The sequence below is a fragment of the Fusarium fujikuroi genome, chromosome FFUJ_chr05 (assembly GCF_900079805.1).
Source record: "Fusarium fujikuroi IMI 58289 draft genome, chromosome FFUJ_chr05".
NCBI lineage: Eukaryota > Fungi > Ascomycota > Sordariomycetes > Hypocreales > Nectriaceae > Fusarium > Fusarium fujikuroi.
Genome location: NC_036626.1, coordinates 1,446,981 through 1,460,058, shown reverse-complemented (window position 1 = coordinate 1,460,058; position 13,078 = coordinate 1,446,981). Strand labels below are relative to the sequence as shown.

General features: G+C 49.1%; 3 protein-coding genes; 2 read left to right on the top strand and 1 right to left on the bottom strand.

The window, feature by feature from the left end:
- Window positions 1–828: 828 nt before the first annotated feature.
- FFUJ_07229 (probable ATPase component of chromatin remodeling complex (ISW1)) lies at window positions 829–4,403 on the top strand (the record flags this gene model as incomplete). XM_023577458.1 has 5 exons in its annotated part: window positions 829–912; window positions 980–1,144; window positions 1,201–1,881; window positions 1,932–4,217; window positions 4,269–4,403. The coding sequence occupies 5 exons, from the start codon at window positions 829–831 to the stop codon at window positions 4,401–4,403; spliced, it is 3,351 nt and encodes a 1,116-aa protein (XP_023430527.1).
- Window positions 4,404–4,953: 550 nt separating this feature from the next.
- FFUJ_07228 (probable translation initiation factor eIF3 p39 subunit) lies at window positions 4,954–6,147 on the bottom strand (the record flags this gene model as incomplete). XM_023577457.1 has 3 exons in its annotated part: window positions 4,954–5,319; window positions 5,367–5,964; window positions 6,098–6,147. 3 exons carry the CDS (start codon window positions 6,145–6,147, stop codon window positions 4,954–4,956), a joined length of 1,014 nt encoding a protein of 337 aa, XP_023430526.1.
- A 2,014-nt stretch (window positions 6,148–8,161) lies between these two features.
- Window positions 8,162–11,199, top strand: FFUJ_07227 (probable C1-tetrahydrofolate synthase; the record flags this gene model as incomplete). XM_023577456.1 has 5 exons in its annotated part: window positions 8,162–8,285; window positions 8,345–8,365; window positions 8,425–8,462; window positions 8,515–11,042; window positions 11,091–11,199. The coding sequence occupies 5 exons, from the start codon at window positions 8,162–8,164 to the stop codon at window positions 11,197–11,199; spliced, it is 2,820 nt and encodes a 939-aa protein (XP_023430525.1).
- Window positions 11,200–13,078: the final 1,879 nt, after the last annotated feature.

Here is a 13,078-nt window from a genome sequence, read left to right as displayed (position 1 = left end):
GGAAATGAAGAGTCAGATATGTTTGAACACGTCAAGGGGGAAATCGCCTCACTTGATAAACAGAGGGAAGTAGTATTGGTATCAGAAGAGGCTCCTAGATCGGAGAGAAAATGCTATGTATTCGCGGTACACCAGAGTCAGACAAGCTGGGTATGTTGCTCCTGAAGAGCTATGATCTCAAAGACAGTTGGGCAAGGTAAAGGTTAGGGTCACGAAGCGTTTGCCCAGGTCATCCACTCCAACGGAGCATGGGCAGAGCCTGATGGACGGCACTAACCGAGGGGTCGGTACCTGTAGATGTGGGGGGGATTTCAGCCACGTGACCTGATACAACTATCAGAATTGCCTTCCAGCAACTCGCCAGAATCTCTTTCAATGGCGTACTTGTACGAGTATATAAGATAAGATCAACTTAGAATAATCAACCTGGGTGTTTTCAGATTTACAGCGACTTCCTCACACAAGATCAGTAAGACAAAGTGACGTCGTTAAAAGCATCGGAATATCCTTTCTTCCCTTGCAGCATCGTGGGGCCCAATGCCATTTACAAGGGTCTATGCACGCCGCTAGCCCGGATTGGCCCCCTTCGAGGTGACCGTTTAGATTCTACCGGCCAACACCTTCTCAACAGCATTCACACTTTCTTTTCCAATCTTTCAAGCGACGTAACTGTGTTGAATACACCACATACCCCTCAAAATATACTCAAAATACGCGATAACAGCCAACAGACTACTTGAATTGACTTGTGGTTCACATTGCAAGCTATCGAAACGCGTCTTCTGGACGCCAGTCGCGTAAAGAGGTTTATCCTAATCTCGACTCACAATGGCACCTCGCTCTCGAGTCAAAGCTGTCGATACTGACGCGTCTATGTCTGACGCGCAGGAGCATCGGCAAGAAGAAGAGATGGTGAGCTCCCATATTCACAAAATTTTGTTCGTTTGTGGGTGAGAACTTGTGCTGACGGGTTGTTAAGGAAGTTGACGAGACTCCCGACTACACCGATACCGAGAACCCTAGCACTACTGCTAGCAGCGTCGCCGGAGAGCCTACTGGGGATGGCCGTAGGCGCCGCACAGAAGTTAACCAACTTCGTCGTAGCATTTTCGGAAAGAAGCACGATCGGTTGGGCGAATCCAAGGTATGTCGCACTCCAAGAGGAGGGTATGATGCGAAACGATCTAATCGAACCTCTAGGAAGATGACACTATTCGTCGATTTCGATACCTCCTCGGCCTGACCGATCTCTTCCGCCATTTCATTGAAACAAACCCCGACCCCAAGATTCGCGATATCATGACCGAAATCGATCGACAGAATGCTGAATCTGCGCGGGGCAAGAAGGGTGCCGGAAGGCAAGGGGGCGCCACGAGCGAGCGACGTCGACGTACCGAAGCTGAAGAAGACGCCGAACTCTTGAAAGATGAGAAGCACGGCGGCTCTGCTGAGACGGTCTTCCGAGAATCGCCTCCGTTCATCCATGGCACTATGCGAGACTATCAGGTTGCCGGCCTCAATTGGCTGATTTCCCTGCACGAGAATGGTATTTCGGGTATTCTTGCCGATGAAATGGGTCTTGGAAAAACGCTGCAAACTATTTCATTTCTTGGCTACCTGCGACACATCCTTGACATTACTGGACCACACTTGGTCATTGTGCCCAAGTCCACACTAGATAACTGGAAGCGAGAGTTTGCCAAATGGACACCCGAGGTCGATGTTTTGGTGCTTCAGGGTGCCAAAGATGAACGACAGACCCTTATCAACGATCGGCTTGTTGACGAGAAGTTTGATGTTTGCATTACCAGCTACGAAATGGTGCTTCGAGAGAAAGCGCATTTGAAGAAATTTGCTTGGGAATACATCATCATCGACGAAGTATGTAATTTTGAAACAATTGAGAGTTTCATCAGCTAACAATTATCCAGGCGCATCGTATCAAGAACGAAGAATCATCGCTGTCACAGGTTATCCGATTATTCTCCTCCAGAAACCGATTACTTATCACGGGCACACCTTTACAAAACAACCTGCACGAACTCTGGGCCCTTCTGAATTTCTTGCTTCCCGATGTTTTCGGCGACTCTGAAGCATTCGATCAGTGGTTCTCTGGTCAAGACCGCGATCAAGACACGGTCGTACAACAACTACACAAAGTCCTCCGCCCCTTCTTACTGCGCCGCGTGAAGAGCGACGTGGAGAAGAGTCTGTTACCCAAGAAAGAGGTCAATGTTTATCTTGGCATGTCTGAGATGCAGATTAAATGGTACCAGAAGATTCTGGAGAAAGATATTGATGCTGTTAACGGCGCCGGTGGCAAACGAGAGTCAAAGACACGACTACTCAATATCGTGATGCAGCTTCGAAAATGCTGTAACCACCCCTATCTGTTCGAAGGCGCCGAGCCAGGACCCCCTTACACAACCGATGAGCATTTGATTTACAACGCTGGCAAGATGGCAGTCCTTGACAAGCTCCTCAAACGGCTCCAGAAGCAGGGAAGCCGCGTTCTCATCTTCTCTCAAATGAGCCGATTATTGGATATTCTCGAAGACTATTGTGTCTTCCGAGAGTACAAATATTGTCGAATCGATGGTGGCACAGCACATGAAGATCGAATTGCTGCCATTGACGAATACAACAAACCTGGCTCGGAGAAATTTGTCTTCCTCCTTACAACGCGTGCCGGTGGTCTGGGCATTAACTTGACAACTGCCGACATTGTTATTCTCTATGACAGTGATTGGAATCCTCAAGCTGATCTTCAGGCCATGGATCGAGCCCATCGTATTGGTCAGACTAAGCAGGTTGTTGTATACAGATTTGTCACAGACAACGCCATCGAAGAAAAGGTTTTGGAGAGAGCTGCCCAGAAGCTACGATTAGACCAACTGGTTATCCAACAAGGCCGTGCCCAACAAGCCGCTAAAGCTGCAGCCAACAAGGATGAGCTTCTTTCCATGATCCAGCACGGTGCTGAGAAGGTCTTTCAGTCCAAGGGACCTACCGGCAATATGGCCTCCAAGGACGGCGAAGTCGGTGATGACGATATCGACGAGATCCTTGCAAAGGGCGAAAACCGAACAAAGGAGCTGAACGCAAAATATGAGAAGCTGGGAATCGACGATTTGCAAAAGTTCACCTCGGAGTCTGCTTACGAATGGAATGGTGAGAACTTTGCCAACACAAAGAAGAACATCAACATGACCTGGATCAACCCGGCCAAGCGAGAGCGAAAGGAACAGTCATACTCGATGGATAAGTACTTCCGACAAACTATGTATCCCAACCCCAAGGCCGATGCTAAGCCAAAGGCACCCCGAGCACCAAAGCAAGTTCCCGTTCATGACTACCAATTTTACCCCCCACGCCTGCGAGATCTCCAAGATAGGGAGACTGCTTACTATCGGAAGGAAATTGGGTATAAGGTCCCTCTACCAGACGGTGACGAAGAAAATCTTGAAGAGCGAGAGGCCGAAAGAGCCCTTGACCAGCAGGAGATCGACAATGCTACGCCTTTGACTGAGGAAGAGAGGGAGGAAAAAGAGAAGTTGTCGCTACAAGGTTTTGGAGACTGGAACAAACGGGACTTTCAACAATTTGTCAACGGATCAGGCAAATACGGACGAACTGACTACGAAGGCATCTCCAACGAGATTGACAGCAAGTCAGCCCCAGAAATCAAGGCTTATGCAAAGGTCTTTTGGCAACGCTATACTGAGATCGCCGACTACCCCAAATATATCAAGACTATCGAAGATGGCGAGGAGCGGACTCGCCGTATTGGCCACCATCAAAAGCTTCTCAGAAAGAAGATGCAACAGTATCGAGTCCCTCTGCAGCAGCTCAAGATCAACTATTCTGTGTCGACTACAAACAAGAAGGTTTACACTGAAGAAGAGGACCGATTCCTTTTGGTTCTGCTTGATCGATACGGCATTGATTCGGAGGGTCTTTACGAAAAGATGCGAGACGACATTAGAGAATCACCTCTGTTCCGATTTGACTGGTTCTTTCTCAGTCGAACACCAATTGAGCTGTCTCGTCGATGCACTACTTTGATCACTACCATTGTTAAAGAGTTCGAAGACGTCCCTGCTCGTGGCTCAAACGGAGTGAATGGAAAATCCAAGCGAGAGCCTGATGATGAGAATGACGAAGATAGCATTCTTGGTATGGCGCCCGCAAAGAAGAAGGCCAAAAACGGCGTCAAGGTGAGTCAATAACTAATCTCGTGCATTGTCTATGACTAACGTGTTTTGCAGAACAAGGCACTTGATAATGTCAAGTCCGTCAAGTCTAGCAAGAACAGCTCCGCCACTCCATCAAGAGCATCTAGTGTCGCCTCTACCGTATCCGCAGGAGGTTCTGCCAAGGGCAAGAAGGGTAAAAAGAAGTGAGGGAATATGGAATTACCTTTAGTACGCTGGGTGGGCAAAGGGATAGACTTTTTGGCGTTTGGTTGCTTTGAGGACTTATATGAGAAGCCAATGTGTACGTATTTGCTTAATCTCGCATGGCTGTTTGTACCAGGGGCCAGAAAATGCATCACACGATGCCTCGACAGGTGGGAATACAGGCGTGAGAATGGCTGATAGTGCAATGAAGAAAGTTACTTGAGCAGAAGAACCATCTGACTGATCGTCTGCTTGATATCTTCAACTTGACATGTTGTGAAGTAGCGACTATGATTTTCGTGACTGCATGGTCATAAGGATATCCAAAGTCGTAGAAACGTGATCAATCGTGCATTTCGACCTTTCCTTAAACCCTGGAGAGATGGTAAGAATTACAAGCCCATTTGTCAACCTCTTATCTCCCCTTACACACCCAATTCTTTTGTTCCATCACGTCCAGCTCCCGTTTATTTTTTGCCCCATTTGAACAAAAACATTTATTTGTTTGTCCCCCAAACGCCGTACTATGCAAGCACACAGGAAAAGAACGCATCTACTGCATTCGGTTGATTCGTTCCCTCTCAACCTCGTAGTTGAAGTCGAAGTAGCCCTTGTCGAAGTGGTGAACTCGCACGTATCCGTCCTCTCCGCCGCTGGCGTAGCTCTTGCCTGTAGGGTCGGCAGCGACAGTGTTCAGAGGACCGAAGTGACCTCGCACACGACCAATCTCGTCCTCGAAGATCTTGTGATAGAAGCGAGCCTCGAACTTACCCTGACGGGCAGAAGTTCGGGTAACATCCATAGCGGCCTGACCACCACCGAGGATGACGAATTCCTTCTTGGGGGTGATAGTGGCACTGTTGAGGGGTGTGTCGGCCGTATAGGTCTTGAGGACCTCAAGATCACGGGCAGAGATGAGCTTAGAAGATTAGTATTTGTCATATGGGATAGTCTGATCAAACATACCTTGGCGGTCTTGTCCTTGCATGCGGTGATAAAGTAGGTACGGTCGGGAGACCACTGGAGATCGACAATGGGCTGGTTGAGTTCATGGACGGGCACGTTGTCGAGGAGATCACCGGTCTTGGCATCGTATCGGCTTACGCTACCATCCTCATGGCCAGCGATGATGTACTTGCTGAGAGCACTCCAGCCCGCAACGGTGGCCTTGCTCTCGTCGCAAACAATAGTGAGAGCCTTCTCGTCGGTCTGCTCAGCGTTGAGATCGGGATTGATGTCGATGACGACGATGTTGGAGAGGTAACCCATTCGCTTCTCGGTAACTCCCAGCAGCTTGGTGGCATCTTCGTTGAACTCGACTCGCTTGACGGCGGTGGGGAACTCCCAGGTCTTGATGAGACGGCCAGTCTTGACTTCCCAGAGACGGATGGTGTTGTCGGCAGAACCGGAGGCGATCATGGTTGAGGTGGGGTTAACATCGACTGTCCAGATGGCACCGACGTGGCCGTGGTAGGTTCCAAGTCGCTCGCCGTTGTGGGAGAACCAGGCGCAGATTTGCTGATCCTTTGCGACGGAGAAGATGAGGTCGCCATCTTTGTTGAATCTGTTGAGCGAGGTTAGTCGAGGGTACCGACGAAGTTGTTCCCAGGCTTCATAGAGGTACAATATTCTCCCTCCTCTTCCTCATGGCTATAATACAGACAGATGTATAGAGATAGAACACGACTCAGACATACCTGATCTGGGTGAGCGCACGCTCGTGCCCGGCAAGAAGAATGGGCCTCATGTTGTCGATGTCTGGGGGGCACTAGGAGGGGTTGATGGCGGAGGCAGATTCGGAGCGGGTGGTTATATGGCGAGGGCTTTCGCGATGGAATTTTTGGCGGTTGTGCGTTTTGGTGGGGCAAAAATCGAAATCACTTCCCCCGCCTTAGCTGAGCTGTGAGGGGCACATGGCTGATGCCTGATTTGTAGGGAGAGAGGTGTTAAAGTTGAGTTTAACCACGTTTGGCACATTGTGATGCCTATTATTGATATGAGTCTTAAGAAGAGTCACTGAAGGATTCAAGAGTCATAGTCTGACTAATTCTTTGATTCATGTTATGGCTCCCGTCTAGTCTCATCTCACTTCTCGGCGAATCTCCTGAGGCATCAACAACTTTGGTCGTCTGGAACGAAACCCAGGCGTGCTCTGGCCGGGCCGGGTCATCAATATTTCTATGCTGTAGCCGAATAGACTCTAGCTCAGCTGCAATGGCTGCGAATCTAATCGTCCAAGTAGCCCTGCTGCTTTTGACAACCTGTCAAAATCCAAAGAAATTGTCTCTCTGAGGCTCTCAGCGATATCGGTTGATTGGAGTTTGTGGAGGTTGTGTGGCGTATACCTACCTGACTGAACCATAGTGGCCCAAAAGGATACGTGTGGGCAGCAAATCACCACACAGTGCTACACATTAAGTTGCTAATTATTTTAAGTGATATAAATATGAAACCAATTAGTTAAAACAAGATAAGAATTATACTTGTAATACTAGTCTTTAGGTAATCTATTTTTTATACCAATATCTAAATCTTATAAGTTATGTAGCTTAGAAGAAGAATAGTGATAAGTGTGCATATATGGGTAACAAACTTTTATTAACACTGTATTTCTGGCAGTGCACTTGGGTCACCTCTGCTCAGAGTCAAGCAGCGACAGCTCCGGTTTAACACCGTGAAGGTAAGATCTGTCGGGTGACTAACTACTATACAGGTAAGATTCTAGAACTCTGGCCTTTGTCAATCTCAGTATAAGGCCACTCTACCTGTTGGAGGCATCGCCACCAGACCTATTCGATCCCATTGGCCTTGAATGTCCGGTTCGTTGAGAGACAGATTGATGTCCCTTCTTCAAGGCAGGTACTTGAAATCAGATTCTGCGGTAATGCAAAGTCAGTCACGCGAGACCAACTATATGGACTGATTGCAAGTGTTCGAATATGGACGAGTTGCAAAGAGGTTCTCAACCGGCTCAATATTCTTTGAAAGACTAAGTCTATCGATTGAGAGACTACGTTGCTGTAGAATATTGTGTTATTGCCGTCATCATCACCCCAACAACCTTGCTGGCTCGCTTCCTCTCTTTTCTACAACTCTGGCTTAGAGCATTTCCTCAGGGAAAGGTTTGCATTGCATTGCATAGATCTACATGTGTATGCTCTCGCCATTGATCCGTCGGACATCAGGAGATTGTTCGGCATTGGGTCTAATACCATACTCATCTACATACAACTAGGGATATAATCATATTACAGTTGATCATGTACGGCGCGGTCCTCCGTTGCGCCGGGTGGCTTGAATCGAATAGTTCCCGAGTGATCCCGAGACAGCAACGGCATTTACGGTCTCTATCTTCAACGTTATCGATACCGATATCACGATATGCAACGAGAATAAGCCTTGGACATCAATGGCTGAGCTGCCGATTGTATACGCACCAAGCCGAACCCGCAGTAGAATTAGGCGGGTCCCAGCAAAGTCAGATTCTCACCCACCCACAGGCGTATTTACGCACAAAGTCGCACAGGCAAACTCCCCTTCACACGTGTTCGGTGGTTTCTCCCGTGTCGACCGTGCCTTTCGTGGACGCCGCTATTCGGGCTGCCCCTCCTCACAACCCGACAGCCCACTTCTTATACAGAGACTGCCTCTCAGTCAACAAACGAAGAAATAACTTTGCTTCAACTTCTGTTGTCGAGTCTAAGTCTTTGTCTTTCATTAAGCCATTCTTACATCAGAAAAGACTCTTTTCTTCGACTACAATGGTTGCTGCAAAGCTCGATGGCAATGCCATTGCCAAGTCGATCCGAGAGAAGCTCTGCGCCGAGGTTACTGAGAAACAGAAGCTCAACCCTAGGTTTAAGCCATGCCTCAAGATTATCCAAGGTATGGCCAAGTTGCTCATAATACTCTACTTGCTCAACGCTGACTCAATTGTCTCACAGTGGGTGATCGTTCAGACTCCTGTTCGTCACAATCCTGCCCCGCCATCATGAGATCATCTCACCACTAACCCGCGATATAGCTACCTATGTTCGCATGAAGCTCAAGGCTGCAGCAGAGGTGAGTCAAATTGAAATTTTAACTGCGTGCGTTTATTGACTTATCAAAAAAGGCTGGTATCGACAGCCAACTGCTGCATTACCCTGAGTCTATCACGGAGGCGGAGCTTCTCGATCATATCCGTCAATTCAACCATGATCCTGCCGTTCACGGTATCCTAGTCCAGCTCCCTCTCCCTAAGCACATCTCTGAGTATACTGTCACATCTTTTGTGGCAGATGAGAAGGATGTTGATGGCTTTGGCACCAAGAACATCGGAGAGCTGGCCAAGAGGGGCGGCAAACCTCTTTTCGTGCCCTGCACACCTAAGGGTGTCATGATCCTTCTCAAGGAATCGGGAATTGACCTGAAGGGAAAGAACGCAGTTGTTCTTGGGAGAAGCGACATTGTCGGTAGCCCCGTGAGCTACCTATTGCGAAACGCTGACGCTACTGTCACCGTTCTGCACTCCAAAACGCAAAACATCGAAGAGTACGTCAAGAATGCAGATGTAGTTGTTGCTGCTATTGGGCAGCCTCTGTTCGTCCAGGGCAGCTGGATCAAGCCTGGTGCCGTTGTCATCGACGTCGGAACCAACTTTTTGCCCGATGCCACCAAGAAGTCTGGCCAAAGACTTGTTGGTGATGTCGACTACGCTGCCGCAGTCGAAGTTGCGTCCGCCATCACCCCCGTTCCTGGTGGAGTTGGACCCATGACTGTTGCTATGTTGATGCAGAATGTCGTTGATGCTACAACATGGTATTTCGAATCTCAGAAGCTTCGAAAGACCATCCCCCTACCCCTGAAACTGGAGGATCCCGTTCCTTCGGATATCGCTGTGTCACGAGCACAAACCCCAAAGGAAATCACACGCATTGCTGCCGAGGTCGGCATTGCTCCCCACGAGCTGGAACCTTATGGCGCATACAAGGCCAAGGTTGACCTCGGTCTCCTGCAGCGATTGGAGCACCGTCAGAACGGCCGCTATGTCGTTGTCACTGGCATCACCCCAACACCCCTGGGCGAGGGCAAGTCTACCACAACTATGGGCTTGGCTCAAGCTCTCGGCGCCCACGTTGGACGATTGACTTTTGCCAACGTTCGACAACCCAGCCAGGGCCCTACCTTTGGTATCAAGGGAGGTGCTGCTGGAGGAGGCTACAGTCAGGTCATCCCTATGGATGAGTTCAACATGCACCTAACTGGTGATATCCATGCTATCACCGCCGCTAACAACTTGTTGGCTGCTGCTATTGAGACTCGGATCTTCCACGAGAATACCCAGAAGGACGGACCTCTGTACAAGCGGCTTGTCCCCACAAAGAACGGCGAGAGGAAATTCGCTCCCGTCATGTTCCGCCGATTGAAGAAGCTCGGAATTGACAAGACCAACCCTGATGAATTGACTGAAGACGAGATTCACCGATTTGCCAGACTGGACATCGACCCCGAGACGATTACGTGGAGACGAGTTCTGGATGTTAATGACCGTCACCTTCGAGGAGTTACAGTTGGAACCGCCCCCACTGAGAAGGGCCAAACCCGAGAGACTGGCTTTGATATCACTGTTGCTAGCGAGTGTATGGCTATCCTGGCACTTAGCAACAGTCTGGCCGAGATGCGTGAGCGTCTGGGTTCAATGGTGGTGGCTACATCACGAAATGGCGACACTGTTACTGCCGATGATATCGGTGCGGGCGGTGCTCTCACTGCTCTTATGAAGGATGCTATCAAGCCCAACCTTATGCAGACACTCGAGGGTACTCCTGTATTTGTCCATGCTGGTCCTTTTGCTAATATCAGCATCGGTCAGAGCTCTATTCTTGCTGACAAGCTCGCTCTGAAGCTTGCCGGTACTGAGCCTGACGAGGACCATGATGAGAAGGCTGGCTTCGTCGTCACAGAAGCTGGTTTCGACTTTACCATGGGTGGTGAACGATTCTTCAACATCAAGTGCCGTACTTCTGGCCTTACTCCTGATGTTGTTGTCGTTGTTGCTACTGTCCGAGCCCTCAAGGTTCACGGTGGTGCACCTCCCATCGCTCCTGGTGCTGCGCTCAGCCCCGTTTACAAGGAGGAGAATGTTGACATTCTGCGTGCTGGTTGCGTGAACCTGAAGAAGCAGATTGCTAACGCCAAGTCTTTTGGCATTCCTGTTGTCGTGGCGATCAACAAGTTCTCTACCGACACAGAGGCCGAGATCGCTGTTATTCGTGAGGAGGCCATCTCCGCGGGCGCTGAGGATGCCATCCTTGCTAATCACTGGGCTGAGGGTGGTAAGGGAGCCGTCGACCTGGCTCATGGTGTTATCGCGGCTTCAAAGAAGCCCAAGGATCTGAAGCTGACCTATGATCTGGAGGGTACTGTTCAGGAGCGCCTTGAGGCTATTGGCAAGAAGATGTACGGTGCCGAGAAGGTCGAGTTCAGCGAACTCGCCCAGAAGAAGGTTGACACCTACGCCCGCCAAGGATATGGTCATCTACCTATCTGCGTGGCCAAGACACAATACTCTCTGTCCCATGATCCCGACCTGAAGGGTGCTCCTACTGGCTTCACAATCCCCATTCGTGATGTCAGGATGGCTGCCGGAGCAGGATACCTGTAAGCTTATTTACTTTTTTGGACGTAACGTAACTAACAAACTACCAGGTATGCCCTTGCTGCTGATATTCAGACAATTCCTGGTCTGCCAACAGCACCTGGTTATCTCAATGTTGATGTCAATGTCGAGACGGGCGAGATCGAAGGTCTCTTTTAAAACCAAAAGAATTCTGGTGTAATGGGTTTTGTCGGAAGCGAGGTACACGGGACTGTACACCCTCTACTCAACGTGGGAACGGACGGATGGGAAGGCGAAGCATTAGGGCGTGACATTTCAACATATGGTGCGGGACTGGTTAGCGGATATCATCATATGCCTATTGGCAATTAAATCAAGTTTTTGATTTGGACTATTTACAAAGTGTCTTGTGTTACCATCGTGTAATGAGTGTCTGTGTCTGAGTTGACTCGACCAGAACATGACAAGCATGTTTATTTCCGTCAATGCGAATGCCATAGCTGAAGAGGAATTCTGCCTTGGCTGGAAAAGCAGTCTCATCATGCATACTACGTGGTAGGCGTCGACGGAATTTGCCATTGTGCATGTTGCATACAGCCACAAAGTTGACTGGTAGGGTCCATCTAATTAATGTCAGGCAAACCGGAATCGGGTGGTTGGCCAGTAACTCTACCACCACAATATCAAGCCTTTTTTCATTAGTGTGAGGGTGAGTGTGACTTGACAGCATCGGCATTTCCCGTTGATATCTCTGGCGCAGGGTCTAGAACTAGTCGAACCATGGGCTACCGGCATGACGACGTGCCGTGTGGGGGCTGTTGGCCTTGTATCAACTTTATTTGAGCTACAACGCTTGATGAAGTAATGCTCAAAATATGGATGGTTGTGCGCTGGGGGAATGGGAACTCTTCTGCTAAGCCCTTGCGCTACATGAATGAGTTGAACTGCCGAACTCAACCGTCGTAACCTCATTACAGCATCCATGTTACAAAGCAAACATATCACTCAGCTGAGGGTCCTATTACAAGGGGACACAGATTCGCATCTCATCATTGGTCACAAGCAGACAGCCACGAGAAAGCCATGTAAGACTCAGCCCAACTAAACTAGCAATGCGAGAACCAATGGCTCGGCGCCACACCAGGACTAAGAAACGGCACCGTTTGACCCCTTACCGCCCATTGAGGTCATCCTTGCTCTGTGTTAGATGCCGAGTGAGATCAACGCCGGAGGATTAAATCACTGGCCATGTTTCTCCTCTCTGATGGCAGTTTATCAGGTCACAGCCCGGATTGACGCATTCTTCCGTACAGTGTTTTCTCTTGAACTGCGTACAGGTTCGGAGGGTCTAAATTAAGTCGTGGTGCGAGACATTGACCTATTTTCAACTGATCCGTAATAGGCAGCCAATGCGATAGGCTTCTCTGGAATAAGTTAAGTATGATCCAACAGAGTTAGCATCGAGTATAACTAGATCACGATCCTGTTCCTTGATTCACAGTAAGGTTTTCGTGTTGTTGCAATCCAGTCTCACTTACGAGAGGAACACGAAGAACAGTAAGACCGCCGAGCTTCGCGTATCGATAATTTTCGTATATAATAATGCAATGTAAGCCGTGTCCATGACATCGGATCCACCGAGATGCCTTGCCGGGAGCCTGGCAGCGTGCTTGACGTTCTTGTTCAGTATGATACCCTCAAAATAAGAATAAGCATCTGACGCTTGTCAACACTGCCTCCGGCCTGTGTCATCTCTAGCTCCGTGTTCAATCCATCCAATACATGCATTTTGTCTGTCAGTTCACGTCGGGTCTCCCCATCCAAGTTACCAGCAGAGTGGTGCTTCACTTGACCCAGACACTGCCACTCCCACCCTATCGAGGCTATCAGCCCTAAATGATGCAGGCCTCTGACATGGATGCTTGACAAGCTTTTCGGCTACTACTAATATTACCTACCAATGAGAGGGGAAACCTTCTTGGAGGCCCTGAGCGTTGATCTGATCTAAACCCTACAGTGTGGGCTTGTCTAGCTCCTGTTGAGGCTACTCTAATTCGAAACTAAACCCAGGCAGCCG